General features: G+C 41.1%; 1 protein-coding gene across 2 annotated transcripts in view; it reads left to right on the top strand.

Moving 5' to 3' along the window:
- cntnap2a (contactin associated protein 2a) overlaps positions 1 to 18,460 on the top strand; it is a 319,293-nt gene that overhangs the window by 190,216 nt on the left and 110,617 nt on the right. For both annotated transcript variants that reach the window (XM_047568711.1, XM_047568712.1), the window contains exons 11-12: positions 9,314 to 9,476; positions 17,978 to 18,084. In XM_047568711.1, coding sequence (XP_047424667.1) covers positions 9,314 to 9,476; positions 17,978 to 18,084 — 270 coding nt within the window. The remainder of the gene's footprint in view (positions 1 to 9,313; positions 9,477 to 17,977; positions 18,085 to 18,460) is intronic.

Here is an 18,460-nt window from a genome sequence, read left to right as displayed (position 1 = left end):
AATGATCCCAGACACCGCTGTCCGTCTGTTGAGAAAACGGTTTGTGTCTAAGTATGCATGTGAACTTCAGTGTGTGTGTGTGTGTGTTCACCTGTATGAAATTACAGTAACTGAGAGAGATAGTCTGGCTCCGTTAGCTCATCAGGCCTCTGTCTCGCTCTTTCTATCCAGGCACAATCTCCTCCATCAAGCGAAACCATTTCCTCAGGCCAGTCAATAAGGATCAGAGCACCTCACACGCACATCCCGCTTCTGTTTCGCCGCTGTCTATTTTAATTTACCCCCGCGCCGGTGTTGAGTAAATCCTCCAAGTCCCATTTGTGAGGCCTTGATACGCTTATTACATATACAACCTGTTCCATTTTAAGGGTGTGTTGCGGAATCATTCAGCATATTATTTTTTTTATCATTGCTTATGTCTAGTTTTCTCCATCTTTGGCCATATTTATATTCTCTGTCTTTCCTTTCTGCTCTCCCCTCTCCCTTTTCTTCTCAACCTCTAGTCTCCAACTTGATCCAATTGGTGATTTATTGATTTGGGTTGGCTGACTTGGGAATCAATAGCGGCTGAGAAGAGTGGATCTCTGTAATGTCTTTACTGCTTGAAGAGGGCAGAGGAGACAGAGAGACGAAGGGGGAGTGAAATGGAAGAGAAGACGGATATAGATAATATAGTAGAAAAAAAAAGTACAGTCAGAAAGAAGGTCTTGGAATGGAAATCTAAGACTTAGCAGGTTACAGCATTCTTGCTTAGAAATGTAACACCCACCTAGACCGGATCAGGCACCCCCACGCCATAGCAATGACACTCCTGGGTGGGAGCAGCCATCCTCAGCAGGAGAAGACCCATGACCATTCTCTGATGAGTCACAATTGTTTTGGAGGCACAAGGGAGACTTCCACAGTATTAGGACAGTGGTCATGATGTCATGCCTGATTGGTGTATAATACATCACGTTCCAGGTGACTTCGCACGTGACTCATATAGTCACTCACTGCCATATGCATTGCAACGATTCAGAGAAGTACAACTGAGTTTTTCCCTCCACTGATGGAAACAGTGTTCAATTGGCAGCAGCTGTGACTGGGGCTTCACTCGTTAATTTTACATGACATAATAAATGCCGAGGAGCGGGAGCCTGGTGGTAAACACAAGTTTGGAGGCTGCGGGGGATACAAAACTCTTGATTATTGCGGCGGCGAGAACTACAAAGCGATATTTAGGCCACAGGCGAGGCAGACACTTTTCTGAAGACATTTTTGAAGCCGTTAAAAACCAATTCCAGACTCAAAACCTCTTTCGTAGAAAAGATACGTGTGCTGATGCGGTAGGTTTTTTATTTATTTATTTATTTCTTAACTTCCTCATGTTCAGGTTTGATTTGTGTGAATGAGACGGTTCTGTTGTTAAATTTCATAACCGAGTTTTGTTTTCTGTCATTCAGAGCCTTGTCGCATTATTTACATGGGTTTACAATCAAGGCCTCCAGTCATCTAAATATGTGTCTGTGTGGGTGTTTTTAATCAAATGTATGAAGCTCAAAAAAGCGCAAACACAAACACACAAAAACAACTCAGACAGAATATATGGGACAATATATGGAACATTTTATTCAAAACTCTCCACATCATATTCAGAATCTAATTTCCATTCCAGTACAGCGGTAACAGAATAATATAGTGAGTGTACAAAAGATAGTTTAGCCTTTGGCTTGCCCTCAATTACACTCTCTGATCGCTCAGCTTGATGAGTCAAAGAGGCCAAGCGCATTAAGCTGTCCTAAAGCTCTCTAACAGTATTCCATCAGCACTTTCTGTGTGACTGAGATGGTTCTTTCAGTCTGCCACAATTAGCGAAGGCCTCTCAGTATCATGAGCAATGTACTTTGCGTTACATAAAGGAGATAATTGCTTTGAGTCGCTTATATAGAGGCAGCCGTCTGCTTCTAATCACTGACTACTTACTATACCAAACTTCATAAACAGATACTGGCAGAGATGGTAGAACATGTCTTTGTGTTGTTTGGCTTCACTCATTTTTGTTGCTCCCTGTCTTGGCCAGGAATCTCTCGAACAGTGAGGCGTTGCTGTCATTCTTTATTTTTGCTTAAACAAAAAGGAATACACATATGAAAAATCCTAAAGTGACAATGAAGGTATACCAACAATGTTAAAGCAAGGCAACTGGACTTGTAGAGTTTCTTGAAGAAGTTTTGCCACTCATCCGAGTAGCTTCTTCAGTCCACTTAGCTTCCTTCGTGATCTGAATGACTGAGGACCTTCACAGATATGACAATACAGGGCTTTCTTAAAAGTGTAGCTACTTTAACCACTCCATTTTCTATAACATGATAGAGTGCCACTAACTTTACTTGGATGTCAGAGGACGAAAGGTTTGATTGTCCATCTGCTTTTATATTCATCGCTTTATTTATTTATTTATTTATTTATTTCCTGGCCTCTATTAAGCGTGGCATTAAAACCAAATCAGGACTAATACGTTTTATATTGAAGCTTGACTGCAACATTAAGTATAGACAGGGAGATACACAAGTGTGAAACGCTTTGAAGTGACAAGTTATTTTTTTATGGATGCATTTAAATGAACACTTGGCCCGTTGTGCCGATATATTTACGCAAAAACACAAGTATTGTCTAAACTGATGTGAGAAAATTATCCATCTGCGGTTAAAGCAGGCTTTACTTTTCTGGCATGTTGCACAGCACTTAGTAAAAACCTGAACATGAACAACCAAAATAACACCGAGGCCCCCTGCCAGACCTTTGACGCTCCCCTCCTCCCCTGACGCGTGCGGTGGGTAAAGTGAAGGTAGAGGTAGAGGCGACTGAAACGGGTCAATGGAGTCGGATTCCGAGGCACCTGTAAGTAAAAACAGTAAATAAATAAAATTCTATTCTATAGGTAGCGTAAAATAAAATGCCCTCGCATCGTTCAGTTACCTTGATATTCTGACACACTACCATTAACGTTGTTATCTTAATTTTAGCATTGCATTTCACCGTTTTTTTTTTTTTTTTTTTTACGCAAATGCGTAATTTTTCGGTGGAATTGATAAATATTTTCTTGCTAAACTGCTCTCAGAACTGTCCCGGTAACGAGTGGCTGCAGCTGTTATGTTTGCTAACTTTTTACTTGGTCGCCTAGCTGTACCTGATAGCTAATATTAGCTAAAGGTAGCTACTACGGAGTAGCTAACTTTAGCCCCTTTCAGACGTTTAGCTTCAACATTTTTTTCTTGCAACTTCACCTTATTTCGTCATAAAGTAATACTTTTTATTCGGACCGAATAAAATTATTGGTCAGACTTTTATCGGAAATATATGAGAATTGAATATTGATGAGTTTCAACATCTGGTGCATTTCTTTTACATTTTAGTGTGCCATTCGCTTATTAGGAGCGTTTTAATATTACAGAAGAGAAATGTAAAATTGCCACAAAGGTGAGAAATGCTTTAATCTAACAGCAAAGGGAATCAGTGTGCACTTTCATTAGCCTTTATTTAACCAGGTCGATCCTGTTGAGATACAATGACGTCTTTTCCAGGGGGTGCCTGCCTAAGACAGAAGCCTAGGAGAGTTGCAATAATTAGGAGCAAACAGCAACTCCCACAACAACGCAAATAAAACACATGGAGGATAATAACAACAGGGCTAAGACTCGGGATTTACATTAACACAAGAACAAGTGCGATATGTAGCTGCACCGAGGTCTCTCACGCAGGTTTTCAAAAATCTGAGGGTGATGAGTTCCTTTAATTTTAAAGTTTTGTGCCTTGAGTTCCAAGCAGCAGGTGCGGAGCACTTAAAACAGTGTTTACCAAATTCAGAGTGAGATTTGGGCATGTTTAATAAGTAAAAAATAAGTACACGTGGACATCGCAGCAGTGGACTTAGTGGCAGAAAATCTCCACTGGGACATGATTCATTTTAGTGTCCACCAGGCCAGATACTCTGGATGTAATGCGTCTCCATTAAATATGAAACATGGGAAACGATTAGCTAGAGGGTAGAATGGTTCTATCAATAAAATAAATAAATAAAATAAAGACGAACCAATTACTTCTGCCTGCCTGAGGTGAGACAGTTTTGCACACATAGAAATACTTCGGTACAGGCTACCTTCACGAAGCAGCTGATTTTAATGCATAAATATAAATTGTAATGAAGTTTTTAATATTAAGATGAATTCCACTCAAATATAATACGAAGACAAGTGCACTGACATAAAATATTTGCTAATTACCTAATTTGCGTAAGTGTGTATTTTCATGACTTTGATGGGACATTATGCAGATCGGGTGCATTTCCCAGAGTTTAAAGGTTATGCAAATAGAAAATTTTCCTTCCCTTCGTTATTTCTGCCAACTTTTTTTTTTAATATTGTCTCGTATTTGCAGTTTTTTTTTTATATATAATATATTTTTAAATATTTCCTGTTTAAAAGCTTTATTAATAAGGCAAAGTCTACCAGACAGATGTTAGGCGTAACATTTGCATACTCTGAAATTATGTACTCACTGACAGCGTCTCTGACTTCAGTGGCGCTAAAGTGACCAGTCAAGAATGTTCCTTTAGATGTAATTGTGCTGCATTTTCTGGTTCCACCGCATTAAAATTCATGAGGCGCTTCTTAAACCCAAGGTTACAAGGTTACAAGATATTTTACTTTAGATGTCAGTGGGAGGAAAAGACAGATCTCCGAGTCTCTGTAATCTTACCCTCATCTCTGCCCTCTTTCTTAATTCTATTCTCTTCTTCCGTTTTCATGTCCTCTGTGCCTTGTTTCTTCCACTCCCTCTGATTTCCTGCTTCAGGTACTCTTTTTTTTGGCTTTTCATCATACCTTCTTTAACCCCTTCTTTTGCTTCCCTTCGTCTTTTCTTCTTCCCTCCTGCCGCCTTAGCTCCTGTATCCTCCGACCGTCTGCTTTTAGAAACAGTCTCATGAATCCAGAGCTTATTTTCCGGGGAGTAGTTTTTCATTCCTGACACTGCGCTTTGAGAAATGACAAAGTGACTGACACAAGACATCCACAAATTGAAATTCCTGGGGGGGGGGCAAACGCACAGCCACGCAAACACAAACCTGCACGTACCCAAGACCATAAACTCTTTTCTCAGCGGGAACGGTGGACAAATGGATTCATTAATGAGAGAGTAGTCAATTATGGGATGTTCCACCCTGAAGCCTTCTGCAGTTTGATAACTCTTGTAAAAAAAAATAGTGTGGAGTGTTTCCTGCGTTAGTTTTACAGTTCCCACCAGGTTTACAACCCCCGAGTCGTTCCACCGTTACGACGTTTCTTAGCTCATTGCTTCTTTGCTTTACCGTTTTTGCGAATGTCATGTTTTCTCTCGCATTTTATGCTATGAATAGATGAGTTAATATCACCGCGGTATTTGTCTATAACTGTGCTTTTCTGTTAAATTCTGCGGCGTGCTTCACCGCGATACCTTTTTTGACCTTTTTGAAATACAGTCTTCTCGTGCTTCGGCAGTTTTATTGGGTCACTCAGTAGCCGCAGTTTTTCAGTTTGTCACTCAGCTATAAAATAAAAAGAGAAATGTTTCCGACACATGTAGTGCGATTTTATAGATTTAATTACTGGTACGTGTACTATATGGGACAATTTCAGTCGGGCTCCTATACGCCGTCAAGTCTTCCTCTTCATTTTAAGGCATACGATGATTTAGACATACTCTCTCAGCAAGAGCAGCCCGTGCTCGGTGTGCTACTTTGTGTATACGCTGCATACAGGTCTGTTTGTGCGAAGATGTGCTGAGGTGTTTCGGGTACATATTGTCCTTGACGTCTTATGAGGTGCTTTTAGAGGATATTCAGCAAATTAGTTTTACAGTTCAGGGAAAAAGCTTAGTGGAACATTTGCAGCAGGTGGTCAATAGATAAGCACTTTTTTTTATTATTCCTAGAGTAAATTAGGATTCTCTGAGAATCTGCATAATGTTTTTGGCAGCACTTATTCTTTTTTTTTTTTGTATCTTCTGAATATGCTGTACAGTTTCACCGTCTAAGTGTTGGTTTAATAATTTACCTCGGAGCATTTTGGACGATTTCCAGACCGCCTCTTCTGAAAGTACACGTCCTTCTAAATGTCTTGTGGTGTGGAATACAGCCTGAGAGCCAGCCAAGCCCAGGTGGGAGAGAGCGGGCGCTGGTCTTCCAGCGTGTATTGTAGGAGAAGCTCTTTGGGCACGATGGGAGGGCTTGACAGAGTGCCAACAAGACCCAGCAGGGTTTCATTGCTGTTGTTCCAGTTTTTGAGGGGTATCGGATTGTGTTCTTGTGTGTGTATCCTGCCCGTTATTACCACACAATGTCTATGGCTATAGTTGTGCATGACCTGATTTACGGATGCAACCACTTACATGCTTTGTGTGCAGTGTTGTTTTTGTCCACGTTGGAGTCCTCTCTGCATTACACTCATCCAATGAGAAGCATCAAAGAGAGATGCAAAGTGCAACCCAGAGTAGTAAATACATCTGCTGAAATTTTGAGGAAAAAGTAGAAAGTAGATCTTTAAACTTGCAGTACTGTTTGCTCTCCTCACTGAACCAAACTCGCCACCGAACCCATCAAATGTGCATCCAGAACTCTGCCGCCCGGAGCATCACCCGTACCAAATCATCTCACCGTATCATCCCTATTCTCATCTCATTCCACTGGCTCCCCGTACATTACCACATTCAACACAAGAACCTCCTCCTAATTCGTAAAGCTCTCCACATTCTGGCCCCCACATACCTGTCCGACCTCCTCCTGGAGTGTGCCCCCACCCCGCACCCTCAGCTCAACCTCTGCCGGACTCCTCAGCATCCCTACCTCACACCTCAGCAACATGGGTGCACACGCCTTCAGCTGCTCAGCACCCAGACCCTGGAACTCCCTCCTCCCTCACATGTGACAGTCACGCTCCATCCCATCATTCAAATCGCAGCTCAAAACTCATCTGTTTAATGTGGCCCACTCTTTCTCTTTCGTCCCTGCTTCATGACCTGCACTTCTAACCTCCCTATCCACTCTTTTTTTTGCTCGTTTCTGCTTTTGTTAAATGTTTTTATTCTCTTTCATTGTTTATTTCTATTCTCTGCTCTCACGACCTTGAGTGACCTGAAAGGCGCCATAAAAAAAAAAAAAAGTATTATTATAATTATTGCTATTATCAAAGGGCTTTACAGTCACAAGGACACAGCTACCTATTTGTTCACGCACACTGCCACACTAGTGGATAGGGTTCAGAGCTTTGCTCTAGGGCACCTCGGCGCGTTGTCTATATACTGGTGGGTGGAACCTCTTAACACTCTAGTTTCTGAACAAATTGCTCTATCTACTGAACCACACCTGGGAAAAATGCTGTTACCAAATTTATAGGTTGACTAATGTCCTTTGCTTTTATTTGGCCAACTGCTTTTCATTTAATACTCCAATTAGTGTAATGCGATGCCCAGATGAACATTTATAGTGACACGAGAGAGTTTCCCAGTAGAGGAGCTGGTGTTTCTGTGGAGACACGGGAGATTAAACGATCACTTGTGCTTTGAAACAGACTTCTAAAGGTCCTTATAAACAGTCAGTTGAAGACACACGTGAGGGATTATGTGCTGCAGATGTTGAGCTTTGTCTTTCGTGATCTCAAACTTATTTTTCAAGTGAATCGCTGTAGTTTCTGACAAGGGTGCTCTGTCAGGCCCCATGAATGCAAAGGTGGCTCTGGGTGGCTGCCTTTTTGCATATTTTTCAATGACACCCATGAGCCCATTTAAACTTACATACACCTCACATCTGCTTGAAGCCCCCCCCAAGAACCAAGGATTGCCTTTGACTTCAGAAGAAACTGAGATTTATCAAACTGAGACTGTTAATTGTAATGTCTTAAAATGTCTCTAAAGCAAAAATCAGTGCTGTGAAAATGAAAAAGTATGACGGATGATAAATAGGATGCCTAGGTGTAGTTAAACTGGGAAACACCCAGTCGGTGGCTCAGCAGAGCAACCGACCCCCCGCCGGCTTTGGAGACTTAGCGGCGTCCATACATCCACCCATTGTTTCATGCATTACTCCACACGCTCTGCCAAGTTGTCAGGAAGGCTACGTTTCCTTTGCATTCATGAGCTATCCACAGGACACAAAGCGTTGCCAGCCAGCTGTAGTCTGCTCTGTTTCCCTTTTTTCCCCCTCTCTCCTTTCCACATCTCCCCCCCCCCCCTTTCTTTCTCTGTCTGTCTCCCACTCTTCTGGAAAGACAGCAGGCAGGTGTGGTGGGGGGAAGAGGCAGATGGCAAGGATGACAGGAGAAACTTTTGGGGGAGGAAATGAAAATCAGAAGATGTGAAGGAAGGAAGGAAGGAGCGAATCCAATAAACACACACAGGCGCGCACACGCAGCACGCACACACACGTTTGACTTTTCCACTGGTTTATTTCCTTCGTGTCAACCAGCCACATAAACCACAATTATGCTGGTGCACACACATACTCGGAGTGCATATGGCCTCCATAATAAGCCCCTCTGATGCTTTGGCCTTGGGGCTGATGGGCGTCCTGGAGAGTATGACAGCTTATAGCATCACAATGATGGAGATGTCATTGGGCGGCAGTGTTTTATGAGTGACCTGTGCGCTCGTGGCAGAGATTGAATTTTAGGTTCTCATCTCGACTCACCACCTGCACTCTGGAGATGTGCACACATGTGCTGTGCACACTGATATATTCTGCACTGGTGCACAAAGTCAGACACGGACATATAGAATGCACACGGACGTACCATATATCAGTGAACTAAACACAAAAACACACCGAATGCTGGGCGCACAGTTTTGCCCTCGCCTCGTCCCTGTTTCAGTCAAGGCCCAGCGCTACCTCTGGACGGGCCATTGACTCCTGTATCTCATAAAGGTACAGTACAGTAAAATGTGTGTGTCCTCTAGTCTATGGCGGCCTCAGCACCGGTATTAAGGCTAATGGGCCTTGTGAATAAGCTCTAAAACAAGACGACTGATGAAGGTTCACGGCTGTAAAAAGGTGGCAATAACAATGTACTGGCCAGGTCTGTTCCTTGTCAAGGATAATGTCATCGCTGTGTTAGATGAGGTCTTTTTTCCTGTTTTTAAACTGTGGATGAAAACCGTACGCCGTCTTTCACATTCAGGTCTCTTTCCCGTCAAGCACGCATTCTTTTCTCATCACGTTTTTCCACCTCAAACGGACTCATTTCCGATAATGACAAAATCAATAATCGTGATTCCTTTCGTTTGTCCCCTGTTTTGCTTCCAGGGTATTTTCTGCAGACGCTGTTCCCGCCATCCCAGCGTTCGTTTCAGGGCTGCATGCAGGCGATCTTGGTGGATGATCAACCTGCTGATCTGCATGCGGTGGAGGCGGGCAGAGTGGGAGCTTTTGAAAATGTCAGCCTGGACATGTGCGCGCTCCTAGACAGGTAAGAGTGATCGTTTCTGGATCGGTACCGAGCCACACTATGATTCATAAATTAACATTCAGGCATATGGAGAGCGCAAAAACAATGAGTGTCATAAATCAGTTGGATTGGAAAGGGAAGTCACATAGTAAACAAGAGTTATTCAGAGTTATGAATTCTTATCCACAGACTTACGACTCGGGGGTCCCTTTGTCGTCTCTATAACTGCACAGCTATACCGTGTGTAGCGGTTTTTTATGCTCTTGTCGTGCTGATAAAAGGGATATAATTGATGGGGTGGATTCACAGCGTACGGGAGTGTGTGTGAACGCTAGACGTTCGCTCTTTTTTTTATTTTAAAATGAAAGGATATCGTTGATCTCATCCCTGGAAAACACTTTATGATCTCAAACAAACATGGAAAACGAGCCACACAGTTTTCTTTTTCCTCGCCAAGTTTAACAGAGCCGGAGGTTCTGCACGGCACGTCCCAGTGTTGGCTCACTGGAAGCATTCATTACAACTTGTTGACATTTCAATTTATTTCCTTGTCATGGACTAGACAAACACACTGGGATGTATTTGCCGTATGTGGAACCGTCCTTGCCTTCAGCTCAATTTGAGCACCTGTTTACACAGAAACGTATGACTGTGCAAACCATTATAACTTTGTGGACAGTTAAACCTCAGCAATTAAAACTCGGAGCAGGCTACCACTGAAGCGATTTGTTTTCAGGTCAGCTTTGTCGATACCTTTGATCAATGTCCTTACAGAGAGAAGTGGACACCAACTGCCACTGCTTGATTTAGATCAATTCAAAGTCTTCAAGTGTGGTCTGGATTGCTGGGAAACCTAGGTTTTACACTAAGACAGATATTTGAAAAGTCTATTTTACAGGTTTAACAACCAGTAATAACCATTTTCATATCATTGTTTTTTTGAAAGAATTTGGTCCATTTCAAAATGCCAAAAGATCAAATATAATGTACTTCTAGGAGAATAAATGGGCAATTTAGTAACACCCGTTTCCTGTTTATGACTATATTATCATAAAACAGTTTGATCAAAGGCCATGTAGTGTATTACCAGCTCACAGATTTGAACAGATTGCTGAATCTGTTTATTAAAAATCCTCTGCAAGTGTCTCTGACATACACTATACTGCATAGAGAGGTGGTATATAGTGTTGCTTCTGATAACGAGAAGAAAAAATGCCTAAATTTTACTCTTTCTAAATTCTATTTTATTTTAAGTAACTCAGAAGAAAAAGAAAGCCTATTTCTTCAGCTACTGAATTTTCCACTACGTGCACTGGCTAGTCCCTTAAGCCCCTTTCGACACCCACTAACATCTGGCGCACACTCTTCACCCTCCTTCCATCTGGGCAAAGGCACCGGAACATTTGGGCTCACACAACCAGTGCGTGTCAGACCGTTAGACCCTGGAACTGGCCTGAACACACACACAATACACACACTCACTCACAGTCACAATCAAATCATAACCTATATTTAGCCCTTCGCACACACTATGCTGCTCATCAGTGTTTACAATCAAATGCTTACAGTCACTCTAATTCACACCCCGTTTGTCTGTTTATTAGTCGCCGTCACTCTCTATCGTTGTGTAGTGGCTTGTTGCTACGGCATCGTCTCCCAAGTGTTTGTGTCTGTTTTTGTCTTTCTACTGTCTCTCGTCTCGTCACTGTTAGCGTTGTCTATATTGTCTGCATACGCTTGCACACGCTTACGCTCTTTGTTGCACTTGGTCGTGTTTCCTGGAGAAAAAAAAACACTTGTCGTATCTCATCTCGCTATGTACTGCACCTACTGAACAAGGTTGAAATGCCAATACAAAAACTATTTGACCCTGTTGACCTTCTCTTGGATGGGAAAGGGGACGTCATTTTCTATTAGCTTTTCATAGCTTTTTTCTCCTCTTCTTCTTGCCTTACCCTCTATAAACAGTGCTATAAATGCATTTGAACCACACTAGTAGCCTGGGAAACCAAATCCAAGGGTTGAAGCCAACTGTCAACCTCCATAAAGGTGAAAGGCGCTGCATGTGATAATTCTGGCAATATGTATGTAGAACAATAAGTAAAAGTTTTCCTATCCTTGTATATTCTGCAGTGTGAGATTAGGTGCTTCACACTTCTGTTCTGTACAGGTTTCTGAAAGAAAGTGTTGCTTTCACAAGAATGAACGTGCGATGCCAAGTTAATTTTTGGAATGAAACTCCGAAAGTGTCTGAAACTTACATTTCGATGAAGTGTGTTTCATACCTGTGTTTAATTTTTGGACTTGCCGGAGCCTCCTGTCTATTATTTGTTTTTTTCCTTTAGATTCTCAGTATGCGGTAATGTTGTGTGAATGTATTGCTGCAGATTGCAGTACATTGCACTGCTGATAGTTGCTAGCATAAGGATGTCTTTGATCAGACGTTTTCAGCAAAATTCTTGTGAAGTGCTGAGATTCCTAAGATGTCCAGGTTCTTACCATATCCTTTAATATTGCAGTATTGCCCATGTGTTGTGTATCGGTCCTGCAATACCGGAGGTGGGCCCTGTATTGCCATGGAAGATGAATGGGTGCAGTGTTACCATCTAACTAATCAGAATGTCTTTGATGCTCAGTGGTCCTGTCTGACCTCGTTTTGATCAGTGCCCTTACACTGTGGAATTCAGAGATGGTGAAAGAAACAAAAAGTCGCAGCCCCTCTCTCATGCAGACACAGCGTGTGTCCGTGCAAATTCCCACAATGTAACTGTTATTCTGTGAGAGTGTCACAATAGCTCGCGCAGTGTCTCATAAAACCACACGCGCACTCTAGCGGGACTCTAATCGCTTTGTAAATTTTCCTTTTTTCTCACACAAAGCCTAGAGCGTATGTACTTGGGGTTCTTTAGTCTTCGCAGCTTCCTAAGCGTAATGTCTTTTGTGAATTCTGGTGCTTGTCACTTTCAACCAATTGTGAAAGCACAATGACATTTTATGAACTAGTTGGCCCTACTGCAGTTCTGTGTAAAAAAATATACTGTATCCATAAGAATTACAACTATTTTTATACACAGTTGTTACGTCCACCTGGTAAAACCAGGTGTCAGACAACACGACAACCAGTAAACAAACAAGTCTTGTGGAAATGAGCACGCGTGATTTATTGTAACAAAGGAAAACACGCTAAGGTGAGGGAGGATGGGACAAAGAGGTTGTGCCAAATAAAATGAAAGTAATATAACAAAAGACGGCCTATCTGAGCTACTTCTGGAAAAAGAAAATCAACAAAAATGCCTAACTGGCTTGTCTACCAAGAGACTTTCCCCAAAACAATACAGCGGTGGCACAACCCATAAACCTAGTGGAATAACAATAATCACCTATGTGAGTGCACAAAATGTACAGGGTACCCCGTCTCACCTAGTCCCAAAACCCTCCAACACAAACCTAAACACACAAAAGTCGCTTGCAAGAGCACTAAGAGACAAAGACAGCAAAATCATGTGCAGCCAAATCAAGAGGCTGAAGGCCTGAGACGTCCTCCATCTTAAGGTTTCTCCTCAGTTGTGATTGGCCAACTGACGAGGTAATCATCCAATAGCCTGTCTACACAGGTGAGCAGCATCTCTGCAGCCATTACCTGAAGAAATAACACAGGAAAGGGGAGGGGAGAGACAAACACACAGAGTACCTGGCTGCAGCAACAGTCCCCTATTTTAAGACACTGGACTTAACTGTATAAGTAAGCAGTATCTGAAGACAAGGGTCTGTCTAGTCTAGTGTCTGTTGTTGGTTCTGTTGACTGGAAGGGGTCTGGTTACAGATGAACAGTCTGTGCAGAGACATAAGAGGCATAAGAGCCTCTCATGCAAGGTTGACATGGTGCATTATGTCAAGCTAATGCCTTTAGAAAAGTCGCTGTAGGTGTTTTAAACTGTTCATGTTGTAGACTTCATCTCTTAACTCCTACTCCACACTCGCCTGCTGAGTTGCTGGTTGACCTGTAGGCTGAGAATACGCAATATTTACCAACTTTGTTCGTTGCCCCCAGAAGTTCAGCCCAGGAGTTCCCAGATTCAGATATCTGCAGCCGACATCTTTTCTTCAGGTTCAGGTTTCTTCATTGACCGTGTATAAAGAAGAAGGAAGCCTCTGTGATGTCACTGACGGGTTTCCTGAAGAGCAGTTTTGATTTCAGCGTTGGTGTCTCTGGTCGCCGGTTTGCCAGTAGACGACTCCTTCTACTTCACAGCTGATTCTGAAATGATCAAAGACGTAGTGGGGGTGAAGTTGGTGATTAGCGTCCTGAGGTGGAACTCGCCTGTCACTCAGCGCACCTCTGCTGTGTATTACGTATTAATTTAAATCATATAAATCATATCATTTAAATAACCCAGCGAGAGAAAACTTCACATCCCTTCAGTTGTCATGAATGAGGAAAGTAGCTGTAATAGGTAATACCAAAACCTTTATTATGCCAGTTTGTGAACATCTTTATTTCTGCTGCAAAGACATTCGCAGGCCAGCATCATGTGACGAAGTGCAGTTTTGAATTAAACACCAATCGAGTTAATTTTTCAGCCCCACATGACTGTGTAGTTCTCATAAACATTTCATTTCTATTGCCACTTTGCCTCGAGAGCATGGGTCAAACTCATTTTAGTTCAGGTGCCACATACAGCACAATTTGATATCAAACGAGGTGATAACATAACAGCACAATAATCTATAAATAATAACATCTCAAAATGTGAAGTTTTTTATCCCTTTACAAAAATAATTTCTGAAAAATAACTGAAATTACTTCACATTGCTTCCATCTGCTGTTTGTTGTATTATGTCCGCAACTCTGACTAAAACTGTGTGAACACTAGTGCACAAATAGTAGTTACTTTTATTGGAAAAAAAGTTTTGGAGGCACAAGGGAAACCTACACAATATTAGGAAGGTGGTCATAATGTTATGCCTGATTGATGGACATTTATATGAATATTTTACGTCACCTTCAGTGTTACTGTATGGTATTACAATAGCGATTGTCTTGTTTAACTCCAGACGTGGAGCATCTCTGTGCTCTGTGTCCAACAGGGTTGAAAAACTGCATTTTAAATGATTCCTGCAGCTTTTATGAGTCAGTGTTCGGTTTTCCCCCCAGCTGGCTTTCCTGTTAACATCTTTACTTTGATTCATTTAAATAAGCGAACTTAGATATTCTAATCACATAACTTGCACATGAGTGCATTTGTGCAAGTGAGGAAATCCCAGAATTTAACACCACGGTGCCTCAGGTTGCGTCCCCACGCGGCCTCCAGGCGGATCAAACCACAGGACTTTGATGTTCTCTGGATTGGAGTTGATATTCACATTTTAAGATTTATGTCTTAACTGCTGTGTGCTTAATTTAGTGGTCACACATGGTTTACTCCCATCTATAAAGATGCGTATACTGCTTTCAGTTAATTCAGCATGACTATCCCCACTTGTGTCAGTTACTGCTCTCTATGACAAAATATATGTTTTAAGTTTAGGCAGACAAATGGTTTACTCACTTTTCTTCACGGTGGTTTCACTGGTGAAACTAGACAATATATAGCTGATTTATCCAAGCTTCTAATCAAAATTATTTCAGTCTAACCAAGGTGACTAGCACTTTCCTCTTTTCTTTATAGTGACAAATACAATCAGACTCCCTTACTGTCAGTTTCAAAAGGAGCACTTACACTTTTAACTTGAAATGTCATGATTTGGATATGTTCCTCTTTTTTATTTTGTCTTCACTTAGCAAAAGCAATTTCCCTCTAAAAAGCCTAAAAGCAACAATTTTATTTGTGAAGAAAAGTGTTTTTTTTTTTGTTTTTTTTTTTGTTTGAGTAAGCAAGTTCATGACTTCTTTTCTGATAGGCTGTTTTTGCCTAACCAAATTGTTATCATTACTCTCACTCTCTCTCACCGACATGATTAAATGTTTTAGTTTCCTACCGCTGGTCTTTCTTTCCACCTGACATTGTCGTATTCTTTTCATGCTAATGTATGTTTGATGGTTTTCATGATACAGAAATTCTTTCGTGCAGTCTCAGAGGAATAACGTTGACGTGTGGCCAAGGTTCATTTAACACATACAACAAACTTAATTGCCAGGGAAAGATCACTGCAGGTCACACTGATGTAAAATAGAATAAGAAATGAAATAGTGATAATATTCTGGATCGAAAAGGTTAACTTCACTGTGAAATAATTTTCTGCAAAAACACAACTATTAAATTCCTCCAGCACTGCAAACATTCTTAGTCTGGTCAGATGTGAATATAAGCTGCAACTTTGCAACAGTTTCACATTAAAAAAAGAAAAAATGCTGCACAGATATTGTCTTAAGAAAGTGGGTGCCGCCTTAAAAAGAAGTCTAGACTGACACAATTAGGTAATGATCGTCAGCTGCTGTATCAGCGCGCTCTGCAGGAATTGCAATCATCCCTTGCTTGTGTCAAGATGCTGAGTTATGTGCAGTTGACTCCACAAAGAGAGAAAGAGTGCTTTTTAATTAAAACGATGAGCTGAAACTACTGGAGGGCTTCCTTAAATGTCATGTTTAACCACAACGGTTGTGTTAAAACTGCAGGCATACATTTTAAACGTAATTTGTCTCAAAGATTATTAAATATCTTTAGTTTATATTGCGTTTTGTGATGCTGGGAGAAATTTAAAGGCAAGATTTGACGCAACTAAGTAAATAAACAGTGTGACTTCACACCGTAAATTATACGTAAGGTTGAACTGTTTATTTACTTAGTTGCATCCGTTTTTCATATTAAGATTCGACTATATCACTTACAATTTCACATGACACGACAGTCATGTAGTTGACATTTATATTTTCTATAGTATTCTGTAGAGGACATCCTGGCCTTTCTAGTGCATGCTGGGAACTTTAGTTTTTTCCTCTATCAAGATGTCCCCCATAGCAACAACCACATTTTATGGAAAGAGGAGAGGGAAGTCAAAAATTCTTTATCTATTGCTATTTTTACTGCGATAATTATATATATTTTTGTTCATAAACATGTTAACAATATTTTTACATCCGAAAACAGTTTCATTATTTCTGTTTTGAAATAACAGTCATTTAATGAATGTCAACTGTAGTGGACATTTTCACACGGATAATGTCCTGTTGTCCTCTACAGTGGACATGCTGTGAAATTAAAATAAAAAATATTTTAAAAAAATAATTAAAATTGTAAAGGTAAAAAGTAAGTAAATTTAGGCCCAAATAGATAAGAAATCACCAAAAAAAACAAAAACAAAAAAAAAAAAACAGAAATTGTAAGACACTTTTTCCCCCTGGTTCTTATAGCCACAGAAAACTTGAGGTATGGCCCTTGTTTTACCATTTCATCGTAGTCTTTGAGGGTGTTTTTATGTCAGTAAGATATTTAAAAATCTCAATATTGCAAACACAGCAGGCTTAAATACATGATGACCAGGGCTTTTTTGTTCATCAGCCACTGTGGCTAGTTGTTTAGTTAGGTAGTTGTGTGGCTAATTTTGTTATTGGGAAATTATGGTCCTCATAACAGCGTGGGTTTGATTCCTGCCTCTCTTTAGTTGTCCATGTCTAATAGAGGTGCAAAAGCATCAAAAATACCTTTTTAAATTAAAGATTTACAAACTTTTTAAATAACCCCCTGTACACACATATCAAGAAATGTTTAATACTGCAGGTCATTTGAGTATTCAGCTCGGATAAGGTTCTGAATAGGCTCAAAGCACCTTTTATATGGAAATATGCAGTCTATAGTATTTAAAACTGTGGTTTCTTATCACATATTAAAAGCCCACTTAGAGCAGGGATAACAACAAAATGATTCAATAATGTAACTCAAAATAAAGACTCAAGGACATTTTCTTTGTGTAAAATTAGCTTCCTAGTTATTTTCTCCTCTCTTACCTTTCCTGCGCTTTTTATTTTTTATTTTTTATTCTTCAGCCGTGAATCCAGTATTTTGTCCTCCAAATAAATTGAATGTTAAATTCAATGTTCTCCACTTTCCTAGTTATTAAGTGAGTTAAAGTTGGGTGTTGTCGGTTGCCAGGGGCAACGGTGTCTATCTCGTTGCCGACGGCAGTGTAGGTCCATCGAGAAATAATCACCAGAATATTGGTGATTCGCTAATCGGAATCGAGCGTTCAAAAGAGACGTGCTCTAATTTTTGTTGTCTCCCCTGCGTTCCATCCTCAGCTTTTCCTTTGTTTGTCCCCTCCCCGGGTTTTCTGACACCATCAATATGCCCATGGCCTCCACATTATCACTTCACCGCTTCACAACCCTGGTGGTTGTGCTACCGGCCGCTGCTGAAACTCACCCGCGTTCGGTTGATCGGCAGGTGTTACTGTCAAGCCCAATGATGATAGTATAAAATAAAAAAGTACAGCAGCAGCCAGTGTTTCTCTAATGCAGTTACACATTTTAACATTTGTACTTGCTTCCTTTTAAAAATGCTTTCTCTCTATCTCCCTCTCTCCAGGTGCATGCCTAATCACTGTGAGCACGGCGGCCGCTGTAAACAGACCGGGGACAGCTTCAGCTGTACCTGCGATGGAACAGGATACGCCGGAGCCACCTGCCACACTTGTAAGTATGTCAGCGAGTCCGTGTGCATATGCGTGCGTGCAATCTTGTGTTCTTTATTCCTTATCAGTTTAATGCCACTATATTCTTTTTGCTGTGCACACACTGGATTCAGCCTTCCTCTGTTCGCCTGTGAGTGATTAAGCTGTTTCTCTGTTCAAAGCCACAATCCTCAGCAGAGGAACAGATGAACTTTTGAAGTCTACAGGGGCCGGGCTTTTCTGACTACTTTGTGTTTTGTCAGAGAAAAAGGAATCCGACCCGAAAAGCAGCAGCACAGAAATAGAACAGAGTCAGAGACACAGAGAAGCAAAAGGAGTATTTTTAAGCCTTTAAAAGGCTTAATTTTTTTTAGAAGGGTATCCCACCTCCCATATGT

The sequence above is a fragment of the Mugil cephalus genome, chromosome 18 (assembly GCF_022458985.1).
Source record: "Mugil cephalus isolate CIBA_MC_2020 chromosome 18, CIBA_Mcephalus_1.1, whole genome shotgun sequence".
Classification (NCBI taxonomy): Eukaryota; Metazoa; Chordata; class Actinopteri; order Mugiliformes; family Mugilidae; genus Mugil; species Mugil cephalus.
This window is presented reverse-complemented; position numbering and strand designations above follow the sequence as displayed.